General features: G+C 40.2%; 1 protein-coding gene across 1 annotated transcript in view; it reads left to right on the top strand.

Moving 5' to 3' along the window:
- LOC104512735 (reelin-like) overlaps positions 1-19,980 on the top strand; it is a gene marked incomplete at both ends in the record, with an annotated part of 75,129 nt that overhangs the window by 32,655 nt on the left and 22,494 nt on the right. The window contains 6 exons of the mRNA XM_010155831.1: positions 649-715; positions 1,653-1,879; positions 2,448-2,616; positions 6,873-7,109; positions 13,678-13,870; positions 16,362-16,474. Coding sequence (XP_010154133.1) covers positions 649-715; positions 1,653-1,879; positions 2,448-2,616; positions 6,873-7,109; positions 13,678-13,870; positions 16,362-16,474 — 1,006 coding nt within the window. The remainder of the gene's footprint in view (positions 1-648; positions 716-1,652; positions 1,880-2,447; positions 2,617-6,872; positions 7,110-13,677; positions 13,871-16,361; positions 16,475-19,980) is intronic.

Genomic DNA, 19,980 nt, shown 5'->3' with positions numbered 1-19,980 from the left:
GCTGTTGATTAGGAGTCATTGGAGGAAGTAAAAGAGTAAAACAAGTCTGGAATATTTTTGAGTGCATATGGTTTGAAGTTTTATTTCATTCGAAAGAATTAGTGAAAGCATATGATATTTAATATTTACTTAAGTTATATCAGGACAGATTCTCATTCCAATAAGTCCAGTGATGTTAAGTATGTGAATTTCCGTGCGAGAAGCAGCAGCATATTTTAAAAACCTACAAGACTCCTATTGGAATTTACTAATAGATATATTGGATTTTGTCTCTGAAATAAGATGCAGAAAAGGGAGGGCAAGAAAATGTCCAGTGCTTAGCAAATCATCTGATCTCATTCACAGTCTTAGAAAAATCAGGTACATTCTTAATTAAAACATCACTAGCGTCTCAAGCCACAGATAGACATTACCCATTAAATAATAAATTATCCCTGGCTATCCTTGACACAGAACAAAATTCTATTACTCAGCTCTACAGAAGGATGCAATCAAATGCATTATATCCTTTTGTACTCCTCTTTCAGCTAGTGCTATTAAGATAAATACAATAACTGTATGATTAGGTCGGTATTCTTTCTTGTCTTTGTTATATTCCGTTTATCACGTAAGATAACCCTTCATCTAACAGATTTATTTTCTCTGCAGTTTATATTGGTCCATCTTGCCTCAAATTCTGCTCAGGGCGAGGACAGTGTACTAGAAATGGCTGCAAGTAAGAGTTATAATTCATTACTTGTATTAAATTTCTGTCACATAGTTCACTTGATCTGAAACTTGAAGTGATTATCATTTCAGCCCTTGCTTTCTGAGATGACTAAATATAAAACTAGCATAGCCCCCAGAGTGCATGAAGCTCACTGGAGCGCTAAAGATCACTCTTTCTAAACAGCAGCATATTTAATTTTTCTTCCTATAATTTTCTTTTGGGAGAGACTCTAACTTCCAGTTCACCTTAAAATGTGCTACAGAGCACACTGGAATGGCAGTAATGCATGCTTTATACTGGTTTTAGAGGTGATTTGGTACTGTATCAGTTTTATATTAAATTTTGGGAAAGAATCACAATTCTCATAGTTCTAATATCCCGTAGCCTAACAGACCTCAAGGACAGATCAGCATTCCTCTTTTTTTTCTAAAGGTCTAGCTTGTTTAAGGTGTCCCAGCCTAAAAAGTGAAGGTGCTTACTCAAAACCAGTAAGCACAGTCAAAGTATCGGCGTAACTATTTTTAGCGAGACCCACGGGGCATTCTGTGCTGTTATTCAGTCTCTTGTAATCACATCTGAAATGCTACAGATGAAAGCAAATTAATCATTTTACATATGAACAACTGTAAATTATGGCGGCAGTGATTTTATTCCAAAAATAAATAAAAGGATTTGTGTTGCATGTGATATGTGGAATGGGGGCTGTTCATAACTATGATTTTTCTAATTGGAGAAGTAAGCACTAGCTAAAAGAAAGGTGTTGGCGATGCAATTCCTATATAAAGTTTAAAGAAGTTCTTAGTCCTTAGATTTGAGGACCAAGATTTGAGGACTTTATAGGCACCTTCAGTTCATGAACGCCTGCAGCCACCTTGTTGGTTTGCTGACCAACTGCAGGAGAAGATGGGTTGCTATTATGCTGTTCAATCTCCTTCACCCGCAGGTGCGACCCCGGCTTCTCGGGGCCGGCGTGCGAGATGGCGTCACAGACCTTCCCCGTGTTCATCTCGGAGAGCTTCGCCAGCTCCCGCCTCTCCTCCTACCACAACTTTTACTCCATCCGAGGGGCTGAGCTCAGCTTCGGTTGCGGGGTCCTGGCCAGCGGCAAGGCCCTGGTCTTCAACAAGGATGGGAGGCGCCAGCTTATCACCTCCTTCCTCGACAGCTCTAAAGAGCAGAAATGTGAGCCAAAGAAATTGGGGAACCCCTCCCCTTCGAGTTACAATCTTGTGTATTAATAAGCCAATTGTTTTAGCAGGAGGAAAAGTTTTCTTAAAAACTCCTAGTTCCCTATTTTGATGGTGATTTCATAGCCTTGCTGTTTTTCCTCCTGCTTCATAAACAACAAAGTCCGAAACAGACTGGAGGGAAGTTATTGTACAGCTCAGATGGAAAATATGAAATGTTAATATCAAACCTGAGTGTCAAAGCCAAGTGCTAATTAATTATTTATAAGGTTGTGTTTATTTGACAGCTTGTGGCAGCTGATTAGATCCATTCACTATCTCTCCCTCCCCTTCAGTGCCTAATAAATAATTAAATGCTGTAATGATTGGCATTTTTTAACGATATGTGCCACATTGCATTACTTGACAATACAAACAAATCGCACATACAAAACCCCATAACTGATATTTATCAAAAATTAGTTAACTGATATTTATCCAAAAAAAATTGTTAAGGAAAAAAGTAAACACCCACTATGCAAATGGTGCCCTGTAAAGATTTGTTCAATCCTGATCCAGGTTCCTGCAGTTCACACTACGCCTGGGCAGCAAGTCTGTGCTGAGCACCTGCAAAGCACCTGACCAGCCTGGGGAAGGAGTCCTGCTGCACTACTCCTATGACAATGGCATTACCTGGAAACTACTGGAACACTATTCTTATCTCAACTACCACGAGCCAAGGTACACGCATAAATGTTACGAGGAGTGTTTTCTACATGCCGTTAATGCTGGTAGTGGTAGTCGTGGCAGTGCTGAGAGCAAGTACAGCTGCCCACATGGTGTAGGAGTGAGTCGAGTGAAGATCTTTTACTCCACACTGAAAATTACCACTTTTCCTTAAAATTCTGTAGCTGTTCTGGGCACTTCCCATTTTTGCCTGCTTCTGTAAAAACGAACACGTGGATTTAATGGCACCTGCGTCTCAGGTGATGTGACAGAACAATCTGAGGCAGTGCAGGATGAGGGGAAAGAAATGGACTTGTGGGAAATAGGGGCATGTCTCTTCCCATGGAAGTGGCCATTTGTAAAGAAAACTTAACATAAATTATTTGTAGCTTTGAAGCCATAGATATCTTCCCTACACCATCCTGTGGGATTAGGAGTTTGCAGGCAGCACAGGACAGCTGTGATGAGATCCGACCGTTAGGTTCTCTCCAGATCAGCAGGGAAATTGCGCCTGCTCCTGTGATGAAGGGGATTACACGAATTTGTGCCTATGCCTGTGGGCTGGACTGGGAGCCGTGGGAGGACGTGCTGGTGACTGTGCCTGGGAATAGCGCGAATCATGGAGAAACCACACAAAGAGCTCATCTCCTGTGCAGCACCTGTGTTTGGTGTCAGATTAGAGAGGAATGTATCTGATGCATTTAGAGATGAAGGTATTACTTACATTTCTGAAAGCATCCGCAGATGTTAATAAAGCAATGCAAAATCTGGACTGTCCATGAGAACATCTGTACCTCAATCCCAGAACAAGCCGGGCTGGCTCTGTGCAAACCCACTCAAACCTGGAAACATCCACCTTCATGGGGTGCTGCAGCAGATCCAATAAAGCCCGATGAAGGGAGATGCTCTGCAAGGGGACACACAAGAGGCAGGGCTGTCGGTGACATTGTGGGTCCTGCCCTAGATGGTCCATTCCTGCCCAAGGGTGGCTTTGCCCTGAATCCTTTTCTCTATCCCCCCGTCCAATTCCAGGATAAATCCGGAGTCAACCTGTGGGTGGGACTGCAGTTACATCTGCAAGTCACTTTAGGTACATACAAATTTCATTATCTATATTTATTGATCTCAGATCAGCACATTAAAAAAAAAAATTCTATTTCCTCATCTTGCTAATTACTCCGTACAAAATTACAATATACAGAAGGATTAAGAATATTCTAATGGAAATAAACTTGTAAGATTAAATATATTTCCTGGGAGCTATAAGAAATACTCAAAAGTCTGAAAGGAATAGATGTATTTGGTAGAATTATACTGCATGTGGGCTTTAATGTCTAAAGTTTTAAATGTTTCCTAAGGAAAGATCCTACAAACTGGAACATTTATAAGCCTTCTTCAAAATTTCCTTTCCTGTCCTTTATTACGGTCACATATATATTTTATATGGCCCTCTTTCTAAGTCTTAGATTCAAGATTACAGATGTAGAATTATATTTCCCTAAAGGTTTTTAATATATAGCACTATGAAATTTTTATAACAAAAAGGAAAATACACATTCCAGTGACTGATTTTAATGAAGTTTAAGATATAAATGTAGTAAATTATATTGAGGCCAGAGACTTTTTTTGCTTTTTGAGATTAAGAATGAAACACAAATTCTGTTCTTCTGACAGGGCAAAGAGCTAAGAACAACATGCACAGGTTGGAAAGGTTTTACCATGTATAGTCCACTCTGGGTAGATAGAACAGTGACAGACATACAAACCTGAGGATAATTCTAGCAATAATTATGATGAAGAACATGAAGAAAGCCTCACCTTTTCATATTATGTTGTCTGAAAATATCAGCATTTTTGGTAACATAGATGGACTGCTGCAAAGTTTGGCAATCAATCTGTATCCAGAAACCTAATTAATCTTCAGTCATACAAAAAATAATTACACATTTAATGTTCTGCTGAAAAGGTGCATTTAATCTGCTAACATTTGACAGCTGCATTTTTCTTCTGAGCAGAACAGCGGTGGCTTTTCAATATTAGGTATGCGCATAGCTTGAAAGAATGAGATCAGAGCAAAGGTCTCCCAGCTGGTTTTTAAGAAATCTAATGGTAGCTGGTAATGTTAGTAGGAACACTTTTCTTCTCTGCAGCAGAAAAGTCATTAGCAAGAATCCCCCTCCCTCTCCATCTATCTCCAGCAAATCAAAGCCAGACGGAGAAGCTGTTATAACAGGAGATGTAGTCAGGTTCTGCATACTAACGTATATGCCAGATATGGAGGTTTAGGTCAACGTTTTTAAATTGTGTTTGCTTAATCCCCTGGGATGGGAAATTTATTTTAACATGTGTTAAATATTTTAATATCCGATAGGTGTATCAGTGGTGTATGTCATGATACAGGATTTTTTGTAAATTACTGTCAGTGAGTATTAGTGTCCACATGGGCAAGCTTACGGAAGTTAAGAGTAAAAGGGAAGATACAGGCATCAGAGACAGCCACCAGCAGAGAAATATGCCCAGGATTATAACAGAGCATTAGCTCACACAAGCTCCAAGTGCTTCACGGCATATGCTGGATGCAGCGCTCCTCCCAGCCAGGGTACTGGCTTTCCTCAGGTTCGCCCCACTGGCCCATGAAAGACAAAACCATTGGTTCCTTGTAGCATCAGTAGCGATTTAGTGTCCTTTGTGCCTTTTCAAACTGACCCCAAAAGTCATAGAGTTGCTGCTTATTAGGGAACCTTTGGAAGAAAGAAAGTCCTTGTAGTTTATTCACGTGCCAGAGAAGTAGTGGGGCTTGGTCTTTCTCTTAGAAGGGTTTGGAGTCACAAGCACGTTTATTTGGGCAGCAAATAAAATGTATTCACCGTACATAAAGTGTCCGCACTGCTGGTCCCTCGCTACGGGAACGCGGCAGCTGTCACCTCTGGCTGTCCCTTGACGCCGCTTTCTCCAACCTATGACTGGCAGAAAGTGGCTCCTAGAAATGCCATCCAGGAGTTTTTGAGTGCTTCCCACCTGTTTAGCCAAGCTGTTTGAGTTTTTATTGCTAATGGATTAATGTATTCCTCTTTAAAATCAATGTGACATTGAACAGCACTATTACAAATTTATTCTTTACAAGGACAGTGTGGCAAGTTGTTATTAAGAGTGTGGTTCTTGCACTAAGAGCGATGAAGGCACAATTTCACAGCACAGAACAAAATGTTACAGGAACAGGCAGGTTAGAAAGCCTTAAATCTGGAAAAAAACTTGGTGCTAAATTGTAAAATTGTCTCCAGTTTACCTGATTTGTCATTTTATCCACATTTCCTCTAAGAGAGAAAGAAAAATATCAGCTACATGATGAGCTTGCTGTAAGCCTTTTGCCAGCAAGTAATAGTACACTGATGGAGACAAATGTCCCCGTTGCCAGTCTGTTTCACAGCTCACGTGCGTTGTGTGGAGCACCACGGTCCTGGTGATTTATGGAGCTTTCAAGAAGGTGTCGTTGCTGTGGCAATTAATGTGTGCTCCCTGCTGCTGTGTACAATAATTGCTCCTGGAAATTAGATATTACTCTTAATTTTCTTTGCAGTTTGTCAATTACAGGTTTGTTGGCGTAGCTGCCATGACACATCAGGTGACCTTGCATACCAGGAGAAGAGCCTGGGACTCATCTCCAGTTGCATGTCTGTGCAACTACAGCAGAATGTGTGCCGTAAGAGACTACACATAATTACACTGACAAGACGAACCTTTTCCACTTGAATGCAGCGATTTACAGGGATGGGTTCTTCTAGGACAAGAGCAACACGGGCATGACAACAGTGCTGTGCAGAAAGAAGCACAGATGTTATGAAGATGCATCTCTTTCGGTCAGGATAAAATCCACTGAGTCTGAGAAAGTGGAGCTGGAATTTGTAAATATTTGATCCTCCTTTCAGCAGTCTACGCCCCTGACCTACAGCTGGGTTTCAGATGAAGAGCATTCAGGTTTCTTCTGTCAACCAAGAGCAGCTGTAAAATCTAGAGAGCTCCACAGTAGCAGCAAAATTTTAAAAATTGGTGGCTTTTGCACATGGCTATCTTTCAATAAATACATTCACTACCAAGAGAAGTAATTATTCCCCTGTGCCTGTCACTGGTAGAAGCTATACCAGTAGATGCTTGTGGTCTGAATATAACCCATGATTTTTAGGACCAATAATTAAAAATAACTGTAAAATACATCCCCATCAAATTATTACAAGCAGCGAAACTTTTGATAATAATTTTGTTTTGTTTTCCAGAATAATTTCAGTGGAGCTGCCTGAAGATGCAAGACAGGTTGGCATTCAGTTCAGATGGTGGCAACCATATCACTCTTCTCAAGGCGAAGATGTGTGGGCAATCGATGAAATCATCATGACCTCTGTGCTTTTCAATAGCATCAGCCTGGACTTCACCAACCTGGTTGAAGTCACGCAGTCGCTGGGATTCTACCTGGGAAATGTTCAGCCCTACTGTGGTCATGACTGGACTCTTTGGTAAGAAACATGTATTCGTTTCTGTTCCACTTTTGTTATCTTTGTCTATTCATTCTCCTAAGAACCAAGCAATCTCCCTAAATGAGTCTTTCTGGCAGCTATTCAGAGTAATTGTGTCTCATCCTCACATTATGGACAAAAATACACTCACTGATCTACTTGCAATTAGCAGTGTGTGTTTACAGCCCATTAAACAGAGATATATGTTTGATGGGAACCTTGAATGTAGCATTCTTTCACCACAAAATATTTAAAGAATATCCTAATAGAAAAAATTAGAAAATCTTCATAATCTTCACTGAAAATCCAGTCAGGTTAATATGGGTATACAGGTTATGAAATTATTTGAAATATGAAATGATCTGTTAAGGGCAGACTGAATATTTCCTAAGTGATGTTCAGGTCTGTTTACATAGCCGTTAGGTTACACCCCAAAAAGGAAAGGCGGCAGAATATTGGTAGAATGACGTTAGCCGTTTGTAGGTGTTTTTGTCTGGTATTATATTCATTTACTCATTTACACTGTGATCAGCATTATGACAATGTGACATATTGCTATTATGCCTAAAATGTGCTGTGCATTTAGAAACAAAAGCAAGGAAATATCACCTGCCCCAAAGCAAAAAAAAAAAAAAAAAAAAAGTCAAGAAAAGAAAAAGAAGTGAAAACAAAGAAAAAGAAAATTCTGATAAGATTGTGTAAAAATAAGCTTTTTAGTAAAACATTAATCTGCTTCACAAAAATTAAATTCTGGAGTTCATAAGTGTAACGTTTGGAATTAATACAAGAGAAACTCAATTATTTTCTCTATGTTTTGATTAAAACTAAATAACAGTTTCATGCTGCTCTGATCAACATATAAACCCAGTATGGCTTTAACTGGCATAGATGTATTTATTTGGAGAAAGTACAATCACAGTAATTATAGAAAACCTCAAGAAAATATAAATAATTTTAGTGTCCCCATGGGCACTCAGAGAAACACTGTTGGAATTTTATTAACACGTATCTCTGAGCAATCTGATTTGACTTTCTGATCATCTGTCAAACTAAAAGGAGTTGGCTTAGCAGTAGGAACAACACTGAATGTGTTCTAGCAGTGATAATGAGGCAGTAGAAGCACCATTAACCACTTTAATAAGGACAAGGAAGGTACTCACTGCTCATTAAAATGAAACAACATGTGAGGGCTCAAACTGTTTGCATCTTCTTCATCAAAGAGTTGGAATGAAAGCTCTTTAATGACATTGTTTTCTCTCTGTTCTTGTAAGACCAGTTTATCAGGGGGAGGGGGTTAGATTATTTAAGATAGCAGAGGTTCCTCTCTTTTCCTCCTATGACTCTAAATCAAAATCAGAATAATAAAGGCTAAACTAAATTCTCCATCCCATGTATTGGCTAGGATCTCAAGTGCTCGGTGGTAGTAGAAATATTGAACTTTCCATGCATCAAATAATGAATCAAAGCCTTTGCAATATTTCCTTACTATTTATGTGCAAGTATTTTTCATTATCACTGGAAGACATGAACTCTATCCTTCACTGACCTTGTTTCTCTCAAGGGAAATTTTTAAACTTGCACAAAGTCTGTACAAATAGCTGCTAGTTAAATTAATTATTCTTGGCTTTTCCCAGCTGTGAGTCCATTTGGTTCTCATTTTCTAACTCATGACTTGCTATGAGCAGAGTTTGCTGTAGCACTGACACCATCCTCTTGAGAAAAGTCTGACAACTGCTTTTTCATTAGCAGAACTATGGTAAATATGCTATAAATCATTTTACGTGGTGTCATCCCCAGGCCCATTATCACTGGATTGCCTTTACTTGTCTATTAGGCCTCCATTTCTGCCTCAGAATCTGTAAGTCCAAAATATTTATCCTTAAAATCGGGGGAAAATGAGGAAGGGTATTGGGTTTTTTCAATCTCTAGCTTCTTCAAGAAAAGAGGGGTTTGTTGATATATAAAATTTTTAGCAAAGGTGATTTTTTTTCTTTACAATGGTTTATATCTGGAATAGTCAAGTTATTTGATTGTAATCATCAACACTTGGTTTCAAGTTGGTTCTTAGACTTTATTACAGCAAGGGTATTGAGTATACTGAAAGGACTCCAGAACACTTCTAAAATGAAATGTTTAATGATGTACACTGATTTATCACTTCTCCAGAATGCTCATACACGGGCAAGGTTTTGACGTCTGGAGTGTTACGGAATATTTACAGCCACTTGCTGAAATACGTTTTAAGTATCGATAAGAACACTAACTCGCTCTTTCTTTCTCTCTCTCTCTCTTTCTTTCTGTCTAAATAAATAAATAAATAGTTTTTAAAAATAGCGTTATACAAATAGGCTGTATTCTGTCAGATTACAGCATTATGATTTAACTCTATGTAATGGACAATAGAGTGTCCCGCTGTCCCTGGAGAAGCCTGTGGGAAGACTGTAAATCTGCCTCATAATGAACTATCCTTATGGAGCAATGTAATGTCCTTGCCCTACATTAGCTTGATAGTTTACCTGTGCTTTTAACTTTTTTTGTCTTTTGGATTAATTATTGCTCCGTAACATGCAGAAAGTTTCAGGTAATTGACTTAATTAAAATATATTAATACATTTAGTGGTTATTTAATGAAGTAGGTATGATGTGATGTAAGAAGACATAAACATCTACCGCCTTTGATGGAAGCAGAGCTGGGGCTGGCATGAGCATTTGGCCATCATGTCAATATTCTCGATCAATGCAGCTTTACAAAATCAGTGTGGCTTTTCAGTATTCCTGAAAGTACTGGCCTTGAAAATGTGGTAACTCTGGGGATCGCAGAACAGTTTGGAGCAGTGCAGATTGGCTGACATTGGCTGTGATATCATTCCCAGAAGTACCAATTAGTTGGCAGTGCTTGGAGGGAGAGCGATTGTTCTGGGGGCACCTATGGGTATTGTGTTCCTGCACCTCTGCAGGTCTAATTACATATGTGCTAGAAAGCAACGCACAGCTACATGTTTATACAGAAATGTAGCCTCTGCGTTCTCATTTCTGAGGATTTTTAGTTAATTATTGTTATGCCAGGGACATCTTTCAAAATCCAGGAATGTATTTCAGCTGCAATGACTCCCAGAACAAAGAAAACATTTGGTATTCCATCAGAAAATCATACCCCTAACCACCTACATGGGAGAGCTGGAGAGCGAGAAAGTGGCAAGTAAGGTGGAGCCCCCGCCTTTAATGCTACCCTTGTTCAGCTGGAGGCAATTTGTGGATGATAAAGCACTTCGTGAACCATAATGTGATTTCCTCCCCTTAAAAGAGCTTCTTATGGAGCATCACAGATTGTCTTTATCTCATTATGAGCTACCTTTTGCACATTTCTTTAATATCAATTTTAAAGAGCTGTTTTGACTTTAAGAGAATGCTTACTTAATGTACTGTATACAGTATCCAGTGGCTAAGTTATTACATGGTAATGAATACTGAAAAGTGCTGTAATCATGACCTGAATGCCACCAGTAGAAAGGATTAGTTAAAGATTTTTTTTTTTCTTCTAGTTTTACACCAGTAATATGGAATAGAGGGAATTTTTGTCGAGACAGACGCAAAATCGAACATTTAATTCTTCATACCTACCCCGAGCGCCAGTCCACTTTTCTTCTGTCACTTTAGGGAAGACAGCTTCTAAGCAGATGCTTCATCAAGCTGTTTAGTTTCAACTCCCTCATTCTGTTCAGATGAGCTTTAGGTAACTGCGATGTGTTGTGCCCAGGTTTATGTCTACAATGCCAAATCATTTTCCAAATCATTGCTACATATAACTTTCAGCTGATTACAGTGCACATGGCTGACTGATACCTGAAGAGCCTGGTTGTACTGGCACAGATTTCCCAAAAGGGGTTCAATTTCCCACATCAGCCCTAAAATTTCAAGCTGCATTGCAGAAATTAAAACCATGTCAGGCCAAGTCATCTTTAAATCTGCAGTATTTGTAGTTTTCAAAAATGCAAGATAAATTTTGGAAGAAAAATGAATTCAGGCATTATCCAAACAAATTCTTCTGAGGTGCATTCCATTCTAACAATGAAGCCACAGTCCAGGTTGCCAGCTGGACTGCTGATGAGTGTACATTATATCCTCTGCTCAGCTTAAAATTGTCCATCCCATTGAGAAGAAAAACACAGACAACACTGAAAGAGCAAACAGTTGAGATACAGTTTTCCAAGACAACTTCACCGCTTTCTGCTCCAGTTGTCCATGACAGTGCCCCAGCAATGAAAGGAATGTCCATTCACAGTCAGTTCACAGTGCTGATTGACGTAGACTGAGTAGTTTCATATAGTGCCATGAGTTGGATCATCCTTTAGGAAATGAAGCCTCGCAGACAAAGGTCAGAGGGTGAAGAGGAGCCTGGATCCTAACTTGTGCCAAGTAGCAACAATTTGATAGTGTCAAAACTAATGTCAGCTTTCAGTAGTTTCTTCTAAAGCTTTAAGGTAGGATGCTGACATTTATGGCTTAACTGCTCTCGCTGGAAAGGACACTGTAGAAAACAGTGCAGGTCAGTGAATTAATTTGGAAGAGTGCTAAGTAGTGGTGACTCGTATTCCTAGTCCTTACACTGACTTCATCATGACCTTAGAATCATAGAATCATAGAATCATAGAATGGTTTGGGTTGGAAGGGACCTTAAAGATCATCTAGTTCCAACCCCCCTGCCATGGGCAGGGACACCTTGCACTAGACCAGGTTGCTCAAAGCCACATCCAGCCTGGCCTTGAAGACATCCAGGGATGGGGCATCCACAGCTTCTCTGGGCAGCCTGTTCCAGTGCCTCACCACCCTCTCTGGGAAGAATTTCTTCCTGACATCTAATCTAAACCTCCCTGATTTCAATTTATACCCATTACCCCTTGTCCTATCACTACAGGCTCTTGTAAAAAGTCCTCTCCCAGTACCCTTGTAGGCCCCCTTCAGGTACTGGAAAGCTGCAATGAGGTCTCCTCGGAGCCTCCTCTTCTCCAGGCTGAACAAGCCCAGTTCTTGCAGCCTTTCGTCATAGCAGAGGTGCTCCAGCCCTCTGATCATCTTCGTGGCCCTCCTCTGGACTCGCTCCAAGTGGTCAATATCCTTCTGATATTGAGGGCTCCACAGCTGGACGCAGCACTCCAGGTGGGGTCTCCCCAGAGCAGAGTAGAGGGGCAGAATCCCCTCCCTCGACCTGCTGGCCACACTTCTCTGGATACAGCCCAGGATACGGTTGGCTTTCTGGGCTGCCAGCGCACACTGCCGGCTCATGTGTTTTGACTTTCACAGGGGTAGAACTAGTATGTTTTATTGTGCACTATTGGAAGATTAGGTTTTCTCATAGAATAGAATCATTTAGGTTTGAAAAGATCTTTAAAAACACGTGTCTAGCTGTAATTTAAAAAAAAAAATAATTATATTTTTATTTCTTTATATTCACTATATTTTATTTATTATTTAAAATGATAAACTGTAACTTACTCGACCATAAGGACAGCCTTGTACTAGACTGTTGTCTTTATCACTACTCTACTCAATGTAGCTTTTTTATTTTTGCATGATGATTCACAGTGATTTTCTTTTAAGATATGCAATCCCTATCCTAAATTGTTCACATTTCAGAATAATCTTAGAAAATGTTGAAGCTGAAAGGCCTACAGTACTTCTGAAAACACTAACTACACATCTCAAACTAAGGAGACGGAGGCGATTTCCATCCTACGTGAACTTTCTTAAAAACATCCTCTTTTGAAGGATAGTGTGCAGGGTTCAAAGTTTAAGTTGTTATTACTTCCTCCTTATAACTCTCTTGCATTTAATTTTTTTTTCTTTTGAATAGTGCGTAGAAGAAAAACCTTCATTAAATTGAAATAACCTTGTAATTTCAAACTATATATTGTGTTACCATGTATGTGATACCTGGGTACCTTGTATCATATATGAGGCTTGGTGTGTTCGAAATATTACTACTGACAAAAGTATCTTCTCCAATCCACTGGATAATTAATAGAACTCTTAGATCAGTACATCCTGCAGAAAAGAAGCTGAGGATAGGCGATACAAATTCTGAAAGTCTGAGTCAGTGAATGAATTGCATGTAGAATCACTTGAAACATCAATGGAATGAAAAGTATATGTAATAAGCATATTTTTAACTAAATGCAGTGTATCTTTTCTGTCCAGTGTTGAATGAAATTAACAGCTGTTACTGTGACATGACCTTAGGCAATGGACACTCCTGAGGAATGAACTTTCTTTCTGTTGTTTTTTATTGTTTGTTCTTCTTTGCTTGATCCTAACTTCATCCTTAATACAGAGAGCATATAGTAAGAACTAACAGAATAATTCAGTGTTTCACATTCTGGGATACATCAAGGCCTTCCTGGTAATTTGCAGAAGTACCAACGGAAGGATGCTTCTGTTTGTGGTCTCATCCTATGTACCAGTCTACACAACAAAGAAAGAAGCATCACTGTATTTAACCCAGAACCATTCATGGTGTTCCCTTCCAAGTTATTGTGGAGATGGATCCTGATTCTTTCCTTACATTTCTCAGTTTTACAGGAGACTCGAAGTTAGCTTCTAGCATGCGCTATGTGGAGACCCAGTCTATGCAGATTGGAGCTTCATATATGATACAGTTCAACCTGGTGATGGGCTGCGGTCAAGCGTTTACTCCTCATATGGACAACCAGGTGAAACTGGACTACTCCACCAACCATGGCCTCACATGGCATCTTGTCCAGGAGGTGAGGCTGTGCAGTGAGGACCTTTATCTTCCATAAACTCTGCTTATACAATGATCACCTGAAAGATACTTGTGGCATTGAGCAAAGGAGGATATTTTCCTCTTTCTCCTTTCTCTAAAGAAATTGTCCGTTGGAATCTGTCAAAATGACTAATAGAAGTATTGAAGCTGTTCTTCATATTTGGAAGAAAGGTATCCGAGAGCCTAAAACACAAAATTGTGACAGGAGTGGACTAAGGCTAAGAAAAGAACTGGAGCACAGTTAGACAGAGCTGCAGAGATCTTTCCTGTGCTATTGCTTTGTTTTTCAAACAAAATGCATCTACTGTTTCCTGGAATTTAAATGGATAGGAATTCTTTCTGCCCTTCTGCACAGCCATTTCATAAATGGAAAGCACATTCCTTTGGGGGATTGTAATGTAGAGGCTTTCATCTCCCGTCCCTGGTTCAAATACAGTCCAGGGCCATAATGACTGGCTGTTTCCCGTCCCTGCTAGAAGTGCAAATAGCAGTGTTAGCTGCTGTGTCCCTGTGAGGCTCAGCCCGGTCTCAGCACAAACACAGCAGAGCATTTGGCCATAATTTGTGCTTTTGTTTTCCCTCTTAGATGGCAATCTGGACTTTCCCTGGCCTCAGGGTGAACTAACCAAGGTCCTTTGGCTGCCCCCGAGCAGGTTCAGAGGGTGTCAGGGAACTTGCCCCAGTGCCTTTTCACTGCCTGCTCTGTAGGTTCACAGAGGGATTTGGACGTCCAGTCCCACATCTTCTATGAACAGTGAAAGCATTGTCCTGTTACCTTTTGTCATGTTGTGTTTCGCCAGGTTTATTTTGGTGGGCAGAGCAGAGAAATGGCAATAACTGAATTTTTAAATTGTGCAAATCCTAGTAATGCTTTCTTACCCTAAACAGAATTCAGAAGAAAGCTCTGAATACTGTGTTTCAAACGATGTTCATGTCTTTTATACCCTAGCAGGCATCATCATGGTGTCCAAGAACAGTTCCTCGTGGTGGGTGTTTGGGGTTTATCCTTGCCATCAGTGGAAGATCAGTTGCCTTCAGATTTTAGTGCACCTTTTCTCCCTCAGTGGAGCTGAGTACAAAGAGAAGAACTTGCAGCCAAATTACACCGCTCATGTTGCTGTGATAAAAGAGTAATAGAAAAGGCTATTTGTAGTATATTTCAAGGATGCAATCTGGCAAATACACAAAACGCTAATTAATTAAAACGTTTGGAAGTTTTGTTTGCTTCACACACACTGATCAGATCCTGCTTTGTAAGGTCTTTTAAGGAAGATGAATTAATGGAAAATGTTTGAAAATTGCTGGAAAGGGAACTAAGCCTCTAGAAAATCTACAGGGGAAAAAAAAACCAAACCACAAACAAAAAAAAAAAAAGAAAAAAGAAAAAACAGAATAAGCTATCAGATCTTCATTTAATACTCTAAGATATTTGAGCAATAAATTTATCTGTAAAATAATATATTCTGCCCTTCTTATATTTAATATACAACTATTATTATATATTTTAACTATATAAATAGTCTTAATTGCTTTAACTGTTGTAGAAAATCGCTGCTTTATTCATAGTTTCATAGTAGTCAAAATATGCTACTTGCATAAGCAAGCATCTGCCCCTAAAGTTCCCCTCGAGCCTGACACCCCAGATGGGGATGAGCACAGCCGCGAACAGTGACAGGCTCTTGCAGATGTGGGGACGGGCAGGAGGAGCTGTGCTGTGGGAGTAGTGGCAGAAGGGACTCTCTGAATGGGTACCTAGAAAAGGAACACACAGGTTGGTAATAACATTCGAGTGCTTTCTTAATACCTCATCAAAACCACAGTACAGAAGTTTTGAGTGTTTGGGGAGCAAACCTCTCTAAGGAATCTGAGTTAAATACAGGCAGAATTAGAGAGTCGGGAAGGAGGAATTTACACCACTTGCTGTAGGTGGCAAAGGTAATACAGCTGCAGAGCATGGTAAGGGCCTCTGGAGGCAGCTTCAGCTGGGTGCTCTTGCGTGGCACTGGAGGTTCCTACTGCTGTTCCCCACTGCAGATGGAGGGAGCCAGCATCCCCAGGGGAGGACTCGCCAGTATCTCAGCAGTGACCGGTGTAATGGCCTGGAGGTCACCTTCGTAAACTTATTCCATGGTGGACTTGCAGATTTACTCTATAGTCAGCACTAGATGCTGGGGTGAGAATAGTAAAAACAAAGAGCTAGAACTCCTCATGGAGGCAAATGTAAAATTACTAGTCACTAATGCTAAATATACCTCTTTACATGAGTCTCATGGATTTCTCCTGTCCTAAATTGTACCAGTGTTAGTTTTCTGAGAAATGTTTTGCATCCTGCCAGGATTTTTCTGCCTCTGGGCTTTTTGCTGCCACATCTGGACTCGGGCAACCTCCTGGTTCCTTGAATGTTTAATCCTTGCTTCTGTTCCCAATTCTGCCTCAACATTAAATCTGGTTTTGAAATGTCTTACTTCAAGGAATGCCTTCCAAGCATGCCGAGCTGTCAGGAGTTTACCTCAGCAAGTATTTACCACTCCAGCGAATTTACTCAGTGGAGGAGAATCACTGTCCTTTTACCACAGAAGACTTGGTGAGCAATTCCTTCTTTTTTTTATTTTGTTGTTGTTGTTGAGTGCAGATAGTTTGTCTCCTTTTATATTGCTACGACGAAGATCAAGTCCTCTGTAGGTCATACTCGAGCCAGTGGATAGGGTGCCAGGGTACCAGGGCTGACTCAGTTGCAGGCATTTAACATAAAATGTCTTTCTTACATAATTAGAGAGTGAAATGTTGGTGAAGTCACCAGAAACTATTGTTTAGGTTTGTTTTTAATACATACTGTGGCTCACTATAAAGTTCAGACCTTTTCAAAATAGTGGTGCTTGTCTGTAAATGGCACACTGGAGGAAGACTTTATTTGGATTGTTCATTTTTATTTTGCACATTCCTTATTGTTTACATCTTCAGACCAAAGCCTTGTATAAACAATAACTAATGATTCATTTCTGGGAATTTTTTACCTCGTGTTTCTTTTTATAGCCTGTCCTCAAAAATAACATTTTCTTCTGCAAAGAACAGCAACAAAAATTACCAAAAGCCCTACGCTATTCATCTTACTGTAATCAAACTTCTTTTGAATGCCCTAACATTTTTATTTATTTAACTGGATAATTTCTTCCATTATTTATTTTTAACTTTTTTTTATAAAATACAAATGAAAGTTGACATAAATCTCAATAATCTTCAAGGCTTACTTCATTTCAGAATTATATTATTTCAATTAAGAGTTACATCTTGCTTATGTCTGACCTGAATGCATCACAGCAGTTGCAGTAAGAGCTTGCTCAGATTAAATTATCGTTGTATTTCCCTGTCCTTTACCATTTTTCTGTATTCTCCATGGCCTCAACACAACCTGTTTCTATCAACCACTCCATGATTATACCTTCTTTCAACATACTGTCCATTTTGCTGTACAGACTGTATTAAGAATTTAACATTTCCAGGAAAAACATCAGGGGCAAATATTGATTACTGAAAGCATATCAGGTCAGATAATACCAAATGGCACAAGTAAGTCTGTGCATAACTGCTTTGTAGTTAGATTATAATGTACTAAATCTTGCATGCTGTTATATGTCACCAGCTGTAAAATCTTTGGCTCACATAGGCACTTAGGAGTTTAAAAAGCATCTACAATTTTGCAGGATATACTCCAAAGTAGACTGTTATTTTTAAATTTATTTATGAGATCTATACTCAAAATTATTGTTATTATACACTGTATAGTTGATATAAATACCAGTGTTGTGGGCCTTCTTTTCTTTAGGATCTAAGAATTTTCCTCAGCATATGAGGTGACAGCAGCAAATAATTCCATTTTAATTTAAGACACTGTGGGGAGAAATTATGATGAAATAATAGGCAAGTTCCTGCTTTATGCTGCACACAAATCATAAATATTTCACACTCTATCTTCTATCTGAAGGGGTTCCCGTCTGTTAGCCAAGTTTTGTTTGTAATTAAGGTACAAATTACTACTGAACATTTCTTTGCTCTTCATAAAACACATTTTCAGTACGACTGTGTTGTGCTACAGCGTAGTCAGGGTGAAGAGGAAGGTTGGCTGCATGTTCCCCACCAAAACCAATGTGGCCCAACAGATGCTTCCCAGCCGCTTTCCCTCTTACCCTCCTTTCCACGGGCAAGGAGCAGACTGAGGGCTCAGTCACTTCTTTGAGCTGAAATTGGGTTGAGATTGCCCATGCAGAGGGCATTGCCCCAGGGGCCTGGTAGCCAATATGCTCCATAGGGCTTTTCTTTGGGGTGCTATCCCTCCCTTTCCTCTCCCTTCCCCTCACACTCTGCTGCAAAAAAACAGCCATGGGCAAAAAGTTAGTAATGGCCAGGAAAACCAGGGCAGAGGGCGAGAGGTAGGTCTTCTGCCTTCCCAAAAATGGGGTGAAAGGAAGGGGGCTCTGGGGACCTTCCTTCTGACTCAGTCCCACGAGACAAGGGCTGCCAAACATGCAGCCTGCCCTGTGCTTACTGCTCAGGGAAACAAACCACCTAAAAGAGGACTCAGAACTGGAACCCGAGGTCTCGTTAGCCTTGCTCTGGCCCTCGGTAACCTTGACATGCCCTCACAGCCCTACGCAACCCTGCTAGGATTGCCGGAGCTTTCATCCCTGCAGGCACAGCTCTTCACAGTGCATTTGCACCTTGGGTGCATGGGTAGCATCAGGCTGCATTACTGTGATCATGCAGCTAGAAAATTGTCCATAACAGCACCTATTTCTCTCGTAAAACTTCCTGGGCGTGCTGGTATATCTGCACATCTGCAGATGTTCTGCATTTAGCATGCACAAGTTTACAAGGTCCCTGTGTTATCCAAGACTTGGGATGCTAGGAAATCTGCTGCAACAGTGAGAGTTGTGTTGGAGAAATGAAATGTATGCACCTGCTTGCTGAAATTGTATTGTGCTTGAACTGAACATTTCTAACACTGATGAAAATTAATTTCAGTTTTATGGAGAGTCATTTACATATGAACAGGCCTTAATGAGATACAAGCATCTGTCAGTTGCTGACTTCATAAACAAATCAACACCTAATGACTGAACGAGAGTTTCAGGATAATTGGGTAAATGTAATTATGGTAACTCAGGAGGTAGCAAATATAATTTTATCAGCTACGAATTTGCATTAGATTGTTAGTTTTTTTAATATCAGGAGAAAAGACAATTATTTTATTTTAAATCACATATCTGAAAAATTTTATAGCAGAAAGAACATCATTTCACTCATAATACATCTGGGACTCACTGTGATTTCCTTCTCTCTATGTAGAATGTCACACAACGTCTTTTATTTGACATCAACCTGACTTAGATATAATGTCATCAGAAAGCCAGGTTGCCATCCAGTAGCATAAAAAAAACCCCAAAACAAAACCAAAAAACCCCACCAAAACTGTGAAGAAATACAAGGAACTGGGGAGATTTATTTTGCTTGTAATAAAAGGCTTTCGTAACTCCTTGATACTGCATTTCCCATTTCAATAGGTGTCCAAGTGGTGACTGTCCCGAAAACCAGTATTTTATCACTGAGAATGCAGCTGACACTCAGCTCCTTATTCTCCTTTGTTAATTAACATGGCTTTTTTAAATTGTTGATTACCATTTTTAACAGCATAATCCTCTTAAGCTGTTGTTACCTTGAGGTGCAGAGCAGCCTTGGAAAGCTTTCAGAAACAGCAAGCAAGACTGGCTTTTCAGTGTTGGCTTTGGGATTGCGAATTAAGCCTAACGCGGTTATCCCGAGTCCCGAGGGGACTTGGAGCCCATGAGAGCTTTTGGCACCCACAGTCGTGTGGCGGGGTCCCCGCTTTCCGTGCGCCCCCGTGAGCTCCCTGCCGGGTGGGAGGGCAAGGGGCTGCTGTAGCTCAGGGCCGCCAGGATTCCCGCTTCAAGGATTCCCTCTTCAAGGATTCCCACAGCGTTGACAGCTGTCCCCAGGGCAGAGATCTCTTTGCAACCAAAAATAACCCTGCTTGCTGGGATGTGACACCTCCGTTTTCACCTCGTGTTCATCTCC

This window comes from Eurypyga helias, unplaced genomic scaffold (genome assembly GCF_000690775.1).
Source record: "Eurypyga helias isolate BGI_N326 unplaced genomic scaffold, ASM69077v1 scaffold26117, whole genome shotgun sequence".
Classification (NCBI taxonomy): Eukaryota; Metazoa; Chordata; class Aves; order Eurypygiformes; family Eurypygidae; genus Eurypyga; species Eurypyga helias.
The sequence above is the reverse complement of the archived record's forward strand: the minus strand, read 5'-3'. Positions and strand labels throughout refer to the sequence as shown.